Source organism: Schistocerca gregaria, chromosome 3, assembly GCF_023897955.1.
Source record: "Schistocerca gregaria isolate iqSchGreg1 chromosome 3, iqSchGreg1.2, whole genome shotgun sequence".
In the NCBI taxonomy this organism is placed as follows: Eukaryota; Metazoa; Arthropoda; class Insecta; order Orthoptera; family Acrididae; genus Schistocerca; species Schistocerca gregaria.
In genome coordinates, this window is record NC_064922.1 from 653,095,630 (window position 1) to 653,112,640 (window position 17,011).

At 37.0% G+C, this 17,011-nt stretch overlaps 1 protein-coding gene across 1 annotated transcript in view; it reads left to right on the forward strand.

Annotated features, from left to right (window-relative positions):
- Positions 1–17,011, forward strand: part of LOC126356110 (uncharacterized) — a 221,942-nt gene that overhangs the window by 184,440 nt on the left and 20,491 nt on the right. Inside the window, exons 14-15 of the mRNA XM_050006811.1 lie at positions 7,637–7,771; positions 12,748–12,880. Coding sequence (XP_049862768.1) covers positions 7,637–7,771; positions 12,748–12,880 — 268 coding nt within the window. The remainder of the gene's footprint in view (positions 1–7,636; positions 7,772–12,747; positions 12,881–17,011) is intronic.

Below are 17,011 nucleotides of genomic sequence, written 5' to 3' on the forward strand. Positions count from 1 at the left end.
CACATAATGAGCAAAATAAATTGCAAAAAAAGACTCGCTCAACAAGCATTGTTCCGCATGATGAGTGACAGCAATTCAGTGTGATGTCACCAGCCATTCACACATGGTGGGGAGAATCTTTCATCAATATATATTTAGTATATACTGAAGTCTGGGTTTAGCACTCTTTTTGCTACCATCTTTAGCTTGTGATCATACAGTTTTCTAAACTTTTGTTCACATAGCGTTTTTTGTGTGCAAATTTTAGAAATGTCCTTGAATATAAATGCTCAATAAGATGACCATAAGAGAAAGAAAATGACCATAGAAATGAAATGTAAAATCACTGAAAAATGGAAACATTGTGTGAGCATTGCTGATTTAGCACACACATACAATCAGTCTACATCAACTATTTGCACTATCCTCAAGAAGAAGAGCAAGATTTAGGAGATAGATGCTTCAAGGGAGTGACAAGAGTATGTAAACAATAGTTTCTTATTCTGAATTATGTTGAAAGGTTGCTCCTTATATGGTTAAATGAAAAGCAATTGCAAGGTGGCACTATTAACAAGAACATCATTTGTCAAAAACTGAGAATTATTTTCACTGACCTCGTTAGGAAGATGCCAGGATCATGAACAGCCAAAGGACTGTTTAAGGGAAGTGGTGGGAGGTTTGAGAAGATTAAGAGAAAAACCAGCATCCTTAGCGTTGTGGGACACAGTGAAGCAGCCAGCTCCGCCACAAAGGCAGAAAAGAACTTTATCAGCAACTTCAAGATGCTCGCAGATTCTGACAAGACGGGTCTATTCTGGATAAATATTCTGAAGCATACCTTTACAACAGCAAAGGAGGATGCATCAGACAGTCACAAGCCAATGAAAGACTGTATCACACTGCTATTCTGTACTAATGCAAGTGACAATTTGAAAATAAAACCACTGCTTGCTTACCATTCAAGAACTATATGAGCCTTAAGAAGTGTAAAGCCAAGAAGGTCAGGTTAAATGTTATGTGGAGGTTCAACAACAAAGTTTGCTTGATATGATCTCTTTGTGATTGGATCAATGAAATATTTGGTCCTTCGGTGAGAAAACTATTTGTATGAGATGAACCTGACACTCCATGTTTTGCTTGTTATTGAAAATGCTCCTGCCCATTTCCAGGCCTACAAGACAGCCTTTTTGAAGAATTTCAATTAATCAAGATCCAATTTCAACCTACAAACACCACTCTGTTGCTCCAGCCTATTGACCAGCAGATTATTTCTAGTTGTAAGAAGCTCTGCACAAAAATGCTCTTTGAGCATTGCTTCAAGTTCACTGAAGCTACCAAACGCACTCTCACAGAGTTATAGAAATATCACTTCAACAATGTTCACTGCATCAAAATGATAGAAAAGGCATAGGAAGAGATTACCAAGAGAACTCTCACTTCTGCTTGGAAGAAGCTTTGGCTGGAGTGCTTGGTCGAATTTGACTCTGAAGCGTTTGAGTCAGTACCTGTGGAGCCTATAGTCAACAAGATTGTGTCTTTGGCCAAGAGCAATGGACTAGAAGTAGAAAACAATGATACTGATGAGTTGTGGGAGATAACACCAAGAAATGACCACTGAAGAGCTTATAGAGTTGCAGTATATTTCAAAGCAGGAAGTTGTGGAGAGGAGTTCTTCAGAGGAGGAGGAGGAGGAAGTGATCACAGCAAAGCAGCAATCTTCTGGCACAATAAGAGAAATGCTAAAAGCATGGGAATCAACTGTATCATACATTGAAAATCATTACCCCAATAAAGCAGTAGCTTATCATGCTACAAATTTATTTGGCGATAATGGTGTGTCACATTTTCACCAAGTGTTGAAGCATCAGCAAAGCCAAATGACTGTATATAGGTTCCTAGTAAAAAAGAATTAGTTATGTATCATGAATAATAAAGTACATAATACTGTATGTATAATTTTCTTTGAATAAATGGCGCAAATAAGGGAAAACTTTTAGTACTTTTTCTGCATGGAATGAAAAAAAAAATAAAAAAAAGAATCTAACATTACTTGATGGAATAAGTTGCATCATTTAACAAGTGTTTTGCACTACAAGTAAGTTTCTGAAACAAATTATGATTGCTATGCAAGGTTCCATTGTATATATAAATTTAAATTTTAAAATTGAGACCATTAATCCAGTTTGGCCTAGAGTTTGAAGCTTAAAAGAAATCACATTTTTCTCTTGAATATACTGTAAAGCGGCATTCAGTGACAATGTGGTGAACAGCCTGACAAATTACTCTGCAGTCGCAGGAAGGTGATTTAGTTATTCCCTGCTGATAGAATGAGTCACGGCAGATGCCACATGAATTATTATTCTATTAAGAGTTTTCCATATGGGTTAAGGTATTTCCATTCCTGGTAGTGGTGAAACAGGATCAATAACAGGTGGAACTGGATCTGGTTTCAGGACTGCCGAATGTTCTCTCACAAGTCATTGATTTTGCAACTGTCCCTTAAAGGTAGTTATGCTATTGGTAATGGGCAAGAGCTAGACTTTTGCCTCTGCAGAGCAGCATCAGCCAAGTCACTGTACATTGGAAGGATTGGAAGGTGGAGACTGGCTAAAATTTTGTTGTATTCCTCAATTAATCTTTCCTGTCTGTGAGTATGAGGAGGAGCTATAAGGTCAAGGTAGGGGAGTGGTGTTTAGATGGCCACTAATTGTTCTGGACTGCAGTATTTGGCAACCAGGTACACAAAATTAAGTGCTGACGTTGTGTGGATGCTTGCATTCACCTCTCAAGTACAATTTATGGGTTACGTTGTTCCTGGTATTTAATTTTACTGTGGCATTTTCTAGATGTTTTTTAAAAGATAAAGTAAGTCTATTGTTATCCCTAAATATTTTGAGAAAAGATTATAGCAAACTGAGTTGTTGCTGAAGTATGCTTGGAGCCCTAGTTATGCTTGTTTTTGTTATTGAGATGAAAGCATGACACCTCAGTTTTGGTCTTGTTTTGAATTTGTCTCTTGTTGCAAAGTATCTCCCTAGCACAGTAAGGTCTTCTGATAAAATGTTATTGCCTTCCTCTATGTAGTTACTGAGGGTGTTAAAGGGCAAGATAAATTTTGTAGATGTCTTATTTGGTATATCTGAAATATACAGATTAAACAGGACAGGGCAAGCCCTGAGCCTTGAGCCAGCTCATTATTTTTTTGTCTCATTTTACTCTCAGTATTTCCTGTTATTAATTGGAAAGGCTTTTTACAGAGCATATTATTTATTAAAAATTTTATTTGGCTACATTGTACTGCACTGAGAAGTTTATAAAGAAGACCTTCCCTCCAAACCACGTTGCATGCCACAGTCAAGTCGTTATACACCACTTAGGTTCTCAATCACTTCTCAAACCCAGCCTCAGTGTATGTTGTTAGGTTAAATACATGGTTGAGACAATTGTGATTCAGTCCGAATTCAGCTGTCCATTGGTAATGTGTTCTGGTAATAATAGGCAAATTCACTCTAAAATCGTTCTTTCTAGGAGTGTGTAAGGTAGCTTTCAGGTAGATTCTATGATTTGTATTGCGATGTCTTTCAATTTCTTGAGACCCTGAGGGTATATCCTGTTAGGAGGATGGCAGAGAAAATTGGCATAGTTATTTTCTTGTCTGTTTTCCAGAGTGTTTAAGGAATTTGGGGTAGATTCCATCAAATCCAATAGCTCTGCCAGGCTTATCTTTTATAAGGCTTTATCTACATTATCAACAGTAAACATCCCTGAGTATATAGGATGAGTTACTGTTGCTTGGTGGCGTACTTTCAGTTGTTTTTTTAATGCTTAGAGAGCATTGCAACTCATGCTGCAATTTGGGTTGCTGATATATCTTAAGGGGGTATACAGGTGAGTTAGAGCCACCTAGTTTCTTGAGGAGGTTTCAAGTTTTCCCACTTGAATTTTGAAGTTCATGTTACTGGTTGTTTGTTCGCATTTTTATGATGTTATGCACCTAGACAGTTGAGGAGCTCATCAGCTATTTCAGTCTCTGCCATTCTGAAACTCATGGCAAAGCCTCTCTGTATCATCATTCCACTCCATAAAATATTCTCTTCAGAATTGAAGGAGTATAAGAATTTCAGCTGTTATTGTAAATGCTTTGACAAATCTGTGGTAACTGCTGCCTTTTGGAGGGATCTGTCAGATGACTGTGTCACACTATGAAACGACTTTATCCCATTGGGCCTTCCCAAAATTCCACTTAGGTTTTGGTGTAGAATGGATGATGGGGATTTGAATTCCAACTTTGATCACAATGGGATGGTTTTGACTGTGCCGAAAATTGCCCAAAACTCTCCTTGAAACTACAGTTGGCCAGTTTTGAGAGTTCTCTGAGGCAAAGCACAGGCCTGGATTCTATTCTATATTCTAAACAGCTGACTTGAAAGACTTACATTCTTTGGCCTCAAAAATGAAATTAAGATTATTAGAATAGGTTATCATTTTTGTTCACTCTTGATATTTCCAGGCAGTGGGGTGACTATTAAAATCACCTGTGTATATTGCATGGTGTGGATGTACTTCTAACATATTGTCAGCCCAACGTATTTGAGGTGGTTTATAAACATTGACAATGGTGATGCCTGCTTCTTCATTTTTTATTTTTTTTTAACAGCAGAAAATAACTGGTTCCCTGTGTCTAATTCATGATATAATCATACAATAACAGATGTCTGTACGATCTTGTTCTAAATGGAAGATGACATTCCAGTCAATGGACAACCACGCCGGCAGTGATGTCAGGGCACCTATCAAACAGGGTAGTGTTTGCTGGGTAGTTCCACATCCACAATTGCTGTGTATACAGACACAGATGGTACAGTATGTACAGAGAAGTTGCCAACCAGACTGTCTGCAATGGAGTGCCATAGAAAAAATGGAAGCAGGACAGTCACAAACTGATGTGTCTTAATGGAGCAGTGTGTACTGTTCTGTTGTTTCTTGGTTGTGGGGACAGGGTAAAGAGACCAAAAGTGTATCCCAAAGAACATGGCAAGGCCAAACATATGTGGCATCAGAAAGAGAAAACCATTATTTGACTGTAATGTTATGGCAGTACCCTCTTAATACTGCATGGCACCTGGCATCTAATCCCACAGCATCCACTGGGCATATTGTATTGAGGCAAATGGTGTACAGAAAGCTTTGGCAGAATGGCCATTATTGTCAGAGACCTGCTGTATACCTACGATGCGTCTACACGGAAGGAAATGTCTACAGTGGTGTTGTCAACATGCCACCTGGATTGTCGAATAGTGGGCCAATGTTCTTTTCACAGATAAGCTCAGATTTGGTCTGGAGAGTGATTCTCAACAGATTCCCATCTGGAGGTAAAGTGGAACATGATTTCAGGACCCAAAAATTGTGGAAAAAAAAAACGATATTGAGGAGAACCCCTAATAACATGGGCAATGATTATATGTTGACCATTCGAGCACCTCTTTATGAAATTAAACAGGTGGATCGGCAAGTTTTAACTGCTGTAAAGTATTTGACGAGATCTTTGGATCTCATGTGTAGTTGTTACAAGGTACTGTAAACCTAGACTTGGTATTCATATATGATAATGCTTGGCCTCATAGTGCACAGGTGGTTGATGTTTCCTTGAAAACGGAAGATATTACATGCAAAACATAGCTTGCTCTTGCTCTCCCAACTTGAATTCTGTAGAGCTTTTCTGGGATGCACTAGGGAGACAAACTGCATCATGTCAGTATCCATCGATTACTCTCCAAGACTTTCGAGCAGCTCTGCCGGAAGAATGGGCGCTATTGCCTCAGTGTGAGATTGATGACATCATTCACAGCATGTCCCATCATCGTTAGGCATGCACTGCTGCCAGATGTGGTCACACCCTATACTACGCACACTAACCAGTTGTCAGAATGTGGATGAAAATATTTTAAGTTGGATAAAACAAACAACATTTTTGTCTACTGTTTTCCTTGTAGCATGTGTTTACATTCTGTATTGTTTACATTTTTTCTGCTTTTTATCAACTGTTTAAACTGTTTTGTGGCAAAATAAGTGCAACCTTGAAAAATTTCCATATATTCCTTTAATTTTGGACACCAGTGTATTTTGCCTCTTTGTTGTTGTTTGTCTGCATCTCCTATGTGGCTTTTGGAATAAGGGTCTTCTATGTTTCTACCAAGAGCTTTGATATGCAGTCACTCTTAGCTCTGCTAAGACTTACAGCATTTCATTAGAAGAATCAGAAAATTATCTGAGATTTTTTGACATTTAGCCCTGAGATGTACGTAATAAAGCCATGAGATCTGAAGATATTAACTGGCTGCTGAAGGTTACTCATACTATCTTTGTACTGCTAAGGTCACACTTTCCTTGAAGTTGTCTTTATAATATCCTGTTGTGCTTTTGGCATAATGTTATGTAATGATGTATCTGTTTATTATGTGATCTTGACACTTTGATTAGAACAATGTGCTTGGTTGAAGTTTGGAATAGTTATATTTTTTGCTTTTCTGGTGTTTTAGTGATGCTCTCCTACTGCTTCAGATAAATTTGTATAGAACACATGTTTCTTTTCATGAACTTGTGTACACAAGTGATGTATAGTATGAATCTAATTGCTTGAAATGGAAATGGAAAATACTCTAAATTGCAATTGAAGGTGAAAAAAAATTGATTGTCATAAATGGAACTTGCCATGTTTAATGGTTACTTGATGATGGTTGACATAGTTACTATGAAGGCAACAGTGTTCCAACATTATGAAATATTTACATCAACAGTCTCTAATTGCAAATATTTGTTTATTCAGTTACTGGTTTCAGTTATTATAATCAGCTTTAAATCGATCTATCTGCCATTTGATGCTATATACTTTATTTGCTTCCTCTTTTAACTTCATGAAAACAGACCAATATGAAGGTGATCATAATGATTGAAAGCAGTAATTGAATAAACAGATATTTGCAATCAGAGACTGTTGTATTTACAAAAATTTGTAATAGTTACTACAGGTCCTTAAGTTAGGCAAGAGAAACTCTTGAATAGCCACACAAAAAGCTACAGAAATAGCACATAAGGAAATAATGGTGCATTGTGCTAGCAATAGTGTTGGTAAAACTGCATTTGTTTTGCAAATGTTTTCTATATATGGAGCAGTATTCATCATGAACATAAGGTAGATATCAATGGAATAAACAATCGACTGTCTTACCATTATAATTTGGAGTAAAAAGTCTAACTAGTGAGAATGTTAAGTAGCTCAGGACACTGAGTCTAAGAGAACTGAAGATGATATCTTGTGCAATGCTTAAATATGTACAGTACAAACTGAGTGAAACGGAAGAATTAGTGTCTGTGCTGTTAAAAACTATATGTGAGCAGAAATCATTTAGTTTTTAGATTATTTGCAGAAAACCTTTAATCAAACTGATTAAACAAAACCAACTTCCAAACAACATGCTTTAAGCAAATTTCTTCCTTAGAATGTATGAATGTTATTGTTTACTACCTGACTTGCTTAATTATTTCAAATGATTTTGGAGTACACTCAGTGACAAAATGACTGATTTATATGTTGAATATAGTGTTGTTTGTTGTATAATTGTGTTTCTTAAAAGGTATTCAAATATCCCTTTTGCAGACAAGGAATCACAACTGGGCAATATATGTAAATCCTGTGGGTGTGGATGCTTCAGTTAAAGTTCTTAACACTAGATGTGTAGCAGGAGGATATATGTGGAATCCATATTATACCCAGCTTGCTGATCCTTTGAATGTGAGTTGAATGTGACATTTTCTTGTGCACCTTACCTAGTCACAAGAATGTACAAACTACTATTCTATATAAAAAATTTATGAAATGTAAAAAGAGTTGTTTTCATGTTTTCATTCTGGTGTAGCATTTTATGCATACACTAAATATAACAATGTATTAATTATACATATTTCTTGTGGCTATGTAGTTAAAACAGAAATGAAGAACTGTACAATCTGGTACATAGTGCACATATGATTTCATTTAGAAATATATGTGTTACTAGAAGTATTTATGCTATACTAAAACTGAAATCATAATTGTATTCCTTTACACATTTAGTAACAGGTAATTTATCTTTGCAAAATCTTTAACAACATTAATCATAAATGTTTTTGGTACAAAAGTGTAAATTCACTTTTAGATGGTATATAGATAGAAAACAAAGTGAGTAAACAAAATTTACTTTTCGAAGCAATGTAAGAACTAATTTTACTTAGTGGATATTTAAATGCAGAGTAGTAGGTATTATGTGTGGACAATTTTATGTAACAGTTTTAGGTTTGGAGTGGGGGGAGGGGGGGGGGGGGGGGGGGTGTTAATAGTTGGTTGTGTAAGATACCAGTAGAGCTGGGGCCTGTGCTACTGCATTTACAATACTACCAACCTCAGTAAAAAATTGTGCTGTTGATGTTACAGAATGCTTTGTGTATTCTGCTTTGCTTTATGCTTTACATTGCTTGTTGTTTCCTTTTCTTATTTTGAAACAAACAAAGAGACTATCATGCCCCATTGTAAGGTTCAAATTTGGCTCTCACAACATGGGAAAGATCGACAGTCCATATGGCCATTATGTCAGTTCTGCTTTCACAGAATCACAGAACACTGGCATAGCCTCCCACCTCTATGAGAAGGATACAGGGCTTGTTGCCTCACACTCCTCCCTGCATGACACTTATCAAGTCAGTGTATGGATGCCATGAAAATAGTTCTGAGAAGGACAAACCACGTACAGCTAAAAGGAGGGGCTAAGAAATTGGAAGAAGAAGTAGAGACAGAGGTTTAAAGAAAGAAGAAGGATACAGGGCTTGTTGCCTCACACTCCTCCCTGCATGACACTTATCAAGTCAGTGTATGGATGCCATGAAAATAGTTCTGAGAAGGACAAACCACGTACAGCTAAAAGGAGGGGCTAAGAAATTGGAAGAAGAAGTAGAGACAGAGGTTTAAAGAAAGAAAAAGAACTTGAATACTATAATAGAAGAGCTCAGTGACGAAGAGAGCTGGACGTGGTGGTGTGGATAGTTTTCATGAAGAGAGAATAGGAGGGAGTGTGTTGAAAAGATTTCATCTAAAGTTATAAGAAATGTTATTTCTAGGAGTTAGTATTTTGTGGGGCTGATTAGTTGAGCAAATAGCTAGACTTCTGCTATTGTTTCATATTAGATATTACAACTTAGCAAACAATCATACTTGTACTTTCATATTCACTTTGACTTAAACCCTCATTTTGGTCCCAACAGTATAAAAACTATGTACTTACTGTTTGACGTATTACACATTTTATCGTATAAATGACAGTCATTGATAAAACACATTTTAAACATTATGGAGCTGAAGCTTATGGTGGAAAAGGTTACATGTTTAGGAAGAAAAAAATCATTTATCTGAAAACAGAAAGTAATGGATATTAGTGTTCATGACTAGAGGGCAGTAAAATTATGGAGCAGAGATAGTGAGCAAATACATGCAAGTAAGTGGGATAGTGAGAGATTGGAGGGAGAAAATAGAGGGTTTAAAAGATTTTTAGGGAGACTGCAACCAGTCCAAATACTTTTATTTTTTTTAAAAATTTCATTGATGTTATCCATTTCAGACAACTATGCACTTCTTATGATGACTACAATTGTTTTATTGCATTGTCAGTGTCTTCATGTTATCTGCCTCTGCACTATAGGAGAATACTTATGCAGTTAGCACTATTTTATATTGGATATTGATGAGTTACATAAATTTTCCAAAATATCTTTTGCACCACCCTCATGATTTGCACAGTTCGTGTTTTTTCTACCAGAAACATCTTTCTCAGTAGCACTCTTTGTGACTACAGGAAAAATTTATATGCAGGCATCTGTCTACTGGAAGAGAAAATAAACCCTCATTCTTAGCACAGTTGAGTAGAGGACACCATGTCAACAGCTGTGAATGATACACTGTTCTGGCTGCCTGTCCACTTGAATCAAAGGGTGAATTTAAGCTTAGACACATTGTAACTTCATATAACAAAGATGTTATCGGAATGGGAAATTGCCTCCTGTATTGGTGTACACAACAGTGATGTCATTTGAACTTTCAGCCACTATTGTACCACACAAAACACTGAAGTCCTGCCTTGTAGTGGTCACTTGTGGTGAACAGCTTCACCTGATGACAGTTACTTACAAATTATGGCTTACAGGTACCCTGCACTTAAAAGGAGGCAACTGGGAGGGATGTGTCAGCTTGGACAGTACACAGCCATATCCACATTGTTAGTGTGGCCTCTGAGCACATACTTCAAACAACAATACAGATTCCTCATACTGTGCTATGTTAATAAAGTGAACAAGGGAACACCTGGAACAGAACCTGGCTCAGTGGCTTCAGCTTGTCTTTATTAATGATGTAGAAATTTTCTGGTACGTAATGGGACATAAATCAGTGAGATTTTGGGCCAGTATCAGTTACAGATATTAGACACCTCACATGAATGTTGAGAGTAATTTAAGGTATGTGCAATATCGGTATAGGATTCTCCACTACATTATGCAGCATTATAGCCAATGTTTTTGAGACAGTAATGCATAATCACACTGTGCCAAACACATAAACAACTTTCTACAGGAGAAGGAATAAACTGAATTGAATGGCCTTCATCACCTGCTAAGATGAGTCTGTTTGAGCATGCTTGGGACTAGTTGAATCAGTGTACGGGTTTAGATGGGTTACGTATATATGGTTGCAAACCTCATACATGACATTTTGCCATATTTAAATTACTATTATTGATTGTATTTATAACTAAAGAAATTTCTCTGTAAACTTTCAATTGTTAAATCTGGTTTCTTGCCATATGACATTTTGAATTTTGGAACATTTTACAGGTGACTTGCAATTTGCTTTTTTCCTGACTATGTTGCTGTACACATATAAACCTACAACAATTTTTGCCTCAAGATCTTTCTCAGCCCAAAACTTTCCTTCTTGTTCAATTCCTCTTCCAGACATTTTAATTTACTGTCCAGTTGCTATTCAATACAGCACAGTTTCTTTGACTTTAGTGTTAGGTCTGATTTAAATCAGCAAGAGACATAATTAAAATTTCTGTATGAGTCCTCTGACAACATCAGAGAGATTAGAGCCCACACAAAAGCATACCGACAATCCTTCTTTCCACGTACAATACGAGACTGGAATAGAAGGGAGAACCGATAGAGGTACTCAGGGTACCCTCCGCCACACACCGTCAGGTGGCTTGCGGAGTATGGATGTAGATGTAGTGATTTAATGGAATCCATCAATAATAAACAAAAATTTCTTATTAATGAACATAACAATATGTAACTGATTTTTTTTTTTTTTTTTTTTTTTTTTTTTTTTTTTTTTTTTTTTTGACTGTGTGTTGACTGATGATAAACAATGATGATTCTTGGGCTCCAATGTTCTGCTGGTAACTCTGATTTTCCCTTAGTGAGTAATGCTACTTCATGCTATCTGCTGATTTGCAATGCATCACTGACCTCCTTTTGTGTGCCTTTGTTATTCCTAGCAGTTAGTTTCACATCCAGTTTTCACCTTCCAGAGATCTGAGGCCATACACTGGTGAAAATTTCTGATGTTCCCAAGAAAGATAACTTGCAGAGTTTTAACATGGGCAGTGACCTTGTTTAACTTTAATGATAAGTTTTGCACAATCTCCAACAGAGAATGCTTAAATTGAGCACATATTCATGTAGCATACTTAATAAGACTGATAAAGAGCGGTTATTACAACACTATGGTACCATGGAAAGACAAAGAAACAAGGAACATACATATGAATATTATTCACAATACATAACAACAGAACAGAAATAAAGACACAAATAATTAACTCACAACAAAATTTCATGTCCTTAGCAAGAACTGAAGTTATTGCTGTATCTATTTCTGCCGCAGTGAAATTCACAACAATACCTGGAAGCAGCAATATCTTGGTACTTGTTTCACTTGATACAATTGCATACTGAGCACAGGTGAATGGAAAAATACACAATTGATTTCAAGAAGACATTGATTGCTGATCTAGTACTGGGATGTAATCAAAATATGTTGGTCATCAAAAGAAATCTTATGAATTCTGATAGCAGTTTTATCCTCCGTGCAGTTTGGCAAGCTGCTTAGCAATAAGAAGGAAATGACAACATGCTCCATTTGTGAGGATGCAGTAGGCAGCAAGCATGCTTTGATGCTAATGGAGTAGATGCTGAATGAGATTCAGATGACTGCTGGTGACTATATAAGGAGCCAGACTGCCAGACGCTGACTCTTCATCAGAAAATAGAAAGAGATATACTTACAGAAACAGTGCAGATGTGCAGTGAATTCACAAGCCAAGAAAGCTAGAAATAATTTTTCTATTGACACTTCACCTTCAGTTTCACAAGGCGGAGGACTAACACACATAAAAATTAAGAAATGTTGTTGAATTATTAGCGTTTGTATCTTTATCAAATTCCTTCTCCTTGATTACCATCAGCAACAGCAGCAGCCATTTCGCCTCAAATGCTGGATAAATGCCTTCTCTACTCTTTTCCATGCATTATGGTCTTTGGCTACATACATCCCTGTTGCACCTGCATATTTTCTAATATCATCTACCCACTTTCATTATGTCATTGTCTTGTTCTATTCTCATATCTTGTATCTTAATGGTTACATCCATTCAGTTACTTATGTATAATATTGTGCTTTTTCAGGAAGAGCTGTACCGTCAAGAGTGTGGTCCTGACAACCCATTACGTTGTTATGTAGGTGATATTTCAGGACGCTTGGGTACAATAGATTTAGGCGATAAAAGAAAAGTTTTTTCTGATGTCAACTTTCCATTAGGTAAATTAATGGAATCATAATACTTATAACTAATTAGATTTTAGTATACACATAGATTGCATATATCGTTAGTTTCAAGATATAGCTGTTTCACCATTCTTGAAGGTTTTCTGTTATCAACTTACTGTTGTGTAAACTAGTTCAGTAAAGACAATATTATAGTTCTGTGACCTAGAACTGCATTTTGCAGCTCATAGCTAATCATCTACACTCCCTGACAAAAATACTGAACACACAGAAGGGGAAGAGAATATGAAATGAAAGTTAATTGGTTCATTGGGTTTGTGATGTTATTCCATTAATTAGAATAATGAGTCAAATGTACAAAGAACTTAACAGTAGAAGCCCATGTATCTGTCTTCGGCCATCTTGCATGCCCCGATTTTGTTGGAAAGGGTTTCAAAAAGCCATTGTATTGTCTTCTGAGGCGAGGTAGCCCACAACTGTTGTAACTGGTCCCTGATAACTTGAATATTGGCACTGGATCCGAGTAGATGTACCAGCTGATCCCATACATGTTCTATTGAGGTCAGATCTGTTGATTTTGCTGCCAATAAGAGTACTGCAACATCATGTAGACAGTTTGTAGACATACATACCTTATGCAGACGAGCGCTTCCCTGTTGAAAAATGGCACGGTGATAATTGTCACGTAAGGTGTAATGCACGAGGGCATAAGAAGCCCATGACATACTGTTGTGGCATCAGTGTTCCATCAATCACTACCTGAGATAACCTGAAGTCATACCCAATGACTCTGCACACAACACCAGGAGAAACAGTGCTGTGTCTCTTCAAAACATTGAAAAAAATGGGATCTCTCCCCATATTGCCACTATAGTCACCGACAATAACCGTCCAGCGTAGTGTAAAGCTGTAATTGAATGCTGAACACAGTGTGATGGCATTCATCACTATCCCACTCCAAATGTAACTGTTTGAGTTGTGGTGTTAACGGCAGCCTTTGCATGTGATGGTTTAGTTACTGCTAGTCTCTGACTAGTGGTGTAGGATGACACAAAATGTTGTAGGGAGTCCGTTACTTGTACTCGTACGGCAAGCTTAGATGTGAAGGAGTTGCAATGTGCTAGGTGCACAATACATAGTGGTGGTCAGACATGGTCAACCAGAAACTTGATGATGAGTATGCCTGGCCTAATATTTCAATGCATTCCAGCCTTAAGCCACTATCATATCCAAATGGCCCACAAATCTGAATCTTGCACACTTCGCTGAGCTGCTCAGGTGGAGACCCACAATGTGTCCCCTTCAACACTATCTCACAGGGGTATAGCCCATGCAGAATACAGTGGCCGATGCGGAGTGACCAATTTTTGTTGAAAGCACTGGACAAGTTCATTTGTTTGTTCAGAAGAGAAGGCTGACAGTGCCTGAAACCTTCCAACTGGTCGGTGATGACAGAATCAAGGCACACGCCCTGCAGTCTTTCTCATATGTTTTTACAGGAACTATTCAGTAAAAAAAATCATTTTTGCCTTACTTATAGCTTTGTATGTCAGGTTCATCATGGCATGCCCATCATTTCGTTGCCATACTTATTGTGGTATTAATGTGAAAGTAAGACACTGCGTAAAATTTGAAAACGTTTATAATGAAAATAGATGTTACTGTGATTTTGCATTTGCTGCATATTACATAATATGTTGCAGCATATGAAATTTAGCTAATACATTGAATTTTTCTGTAGACTTGGCTGTAGGTCTCCATCTGTCACCAGTCTCAAGAAAATTGATCTAACGTAGCACCTTCATTTGCGGTGTGCCAGTGATAAAGCCAGAGTGAAATATCCACAATATTCTTGTATTTTGTAAAAGGCTTGGATATATCAAAATGAGATTTTGGCAAATAATAGGACATGAAGAGGAGTGTATTTTGCAATATGGTTATTATGCAAAACTTCATTATCTACCATTTTATTCCACTAACTACAGACTTTTTTGACGAAAGAATTCAATTTTTAAGAACCATCAACAGCTGGTGTAATGACAAATACTATAGATTTTGGAATAACATAAATAAAGACATTAAACATTTATTTTGCACTGAGAATGTGCTTTTTCATACCTTCCCCACTTAATAAACTGCTTTTTCAAAGTTCTTTTGCAACTGCACCTGACAAACGGCATGCTAGTGTGGTGAGACTGTGTAAACTCCTCTGTGATTTGGCAAAAGAAGCACATTTTAAGATGGCAACCACAGAAATGTGTTGATTTTACTCAAAGTTCTCCACTCATGATGCTTCTCTGAAAGTTACAAATGGTTAACAAGCCAGGCAAAAATAAATTGCTGCATTGTTGGCAAAATTCTAACCAAAGCAGAGGTGACAGTAGATCTTTTCGAATGGCCACAATGCGTGTTTGGATGTGGAGGGCCCCTACTTAGTATTTACAGAAAATGTTAGCGTAGGGTTCAGTTTAGAATGGCAGTTCCCCTCCAGCAATTGACATTTCCCCTACGGCACTTGGCTGTAACCACCACCACTACTGCTCTCCCCATGTGTGCCCTGCCATCTGCTCATTCTGCTTGCACTATGCATGGCATATGTGTGTCCTTCACAGTGATCATTCATTAACATTTGATGTTATTCACAACCCTTATATACGCTACCAGGCCATGTAACAACACTAAACACAAACATCTGTAGTGCACTGTGGTGGCTGTTCTGTCAAGAGAATTGCACCTCTTTATCCTTAGATACATGCCAATCATGTGTACGTGTATGAAGCAGCACTGACATCTGACCATGTCTTCTGGGTGCTTTAGTTTTTTTTTTTTTTTTTTTTTTTTTGTACAAGTACAATTATGCATATGACTTGTTAAAGCAGCTTTTTAATTTTGTTTATTACAATGCTCACACTAATTTTCACTTTAATATTTTTCCTTGCTAGGTGTACCAATAACAATAATTTTATGCAAAAAGTCCAGCAACAAGCAATTGTATTTTTATTTTATCAATTGCTCTCTGACACAAAACAGGATTTTCTGCGAATTGGGTCTGTTTTGTCTGTTTTTAACATATAGTCTTTCAATAAATTTACCAGCAGTCTTGTAAATGTATTTCCATCCCAAAATTTCCTTAATGGACATGTATAGAAATAAATTTCTTGGACTATTGTAACACAATCTTAACAGAATTATTACAAGCAGTAGAAGAAATAAAAGTAACTATCACTATTCAACACTTCAACTATATTGTGAGTACTTACATGTCCTCCTTACATGGTTTGTATTCCACTGAGAACTGTCCACTATTATATTATGCAGAATGATTGTTCCTCATAACAACAATAAAGACGTTATCCTTTTCCCATGCAATACAACTCAAAACTCACACCTATAAATCAGCTTCTAAGAAAGAAATATGAGCTAAAATGAGATCAGTGTCTCTTAAAATACTCCCAGTGACCTCCAGGGTCATCTTCAGAAATTCACTCAACATTTAATTGTGTCAAAACTAGCCCATGGCTCATACATGAGTCACCCCATTGTAAAAGGTGCCCTGTATACTCTGTCAGTATCTGATGTTCCAACCTTTCCACTGGAAAAATACAGGCTTTAACCTAGCATAACTTTTGGAAATACACTGGATAGATGTGCTCTACCTACAGAACAGGCAAGGTGGTTAGGGCTAAGAACCCACATTTAGAAACAATAAACCATCAGGTCACCCAGATTTAGGTTTTCCACAGTTACCCTCAATTGTTTAAACAGATTTTGGGAAGATTCCCTTGAATAGGACACTCCCAGTTTCATTCTTCATTATTTTCCAGTCGTACATTGTTCCATATTTCTAATGAACTCACTGTCAACAAGCTGAATCCCTTATCTTCCTTCCTTCCTTTTAGTAGTAAGTTTAGTACATAATTTTATTGGACAAAACTAATATCAAGCAGTGAATCAGGATAAATTTCTGAACACAAAATATTTACATTTGCAACACTAAGTATCCTATTGTGGAGCATGCTGCAAACATAAAACTAAAGACTTGGGTACTTGTTACACTCTGTTTGTCATTGGCTCTCACGGACATCTGGTCTTATTTAACACTAGTTATTTTGTTCTTGGTTCCTCACAGGATTTCACTTGTAGTTGCACCTTGCATTTCTTTCC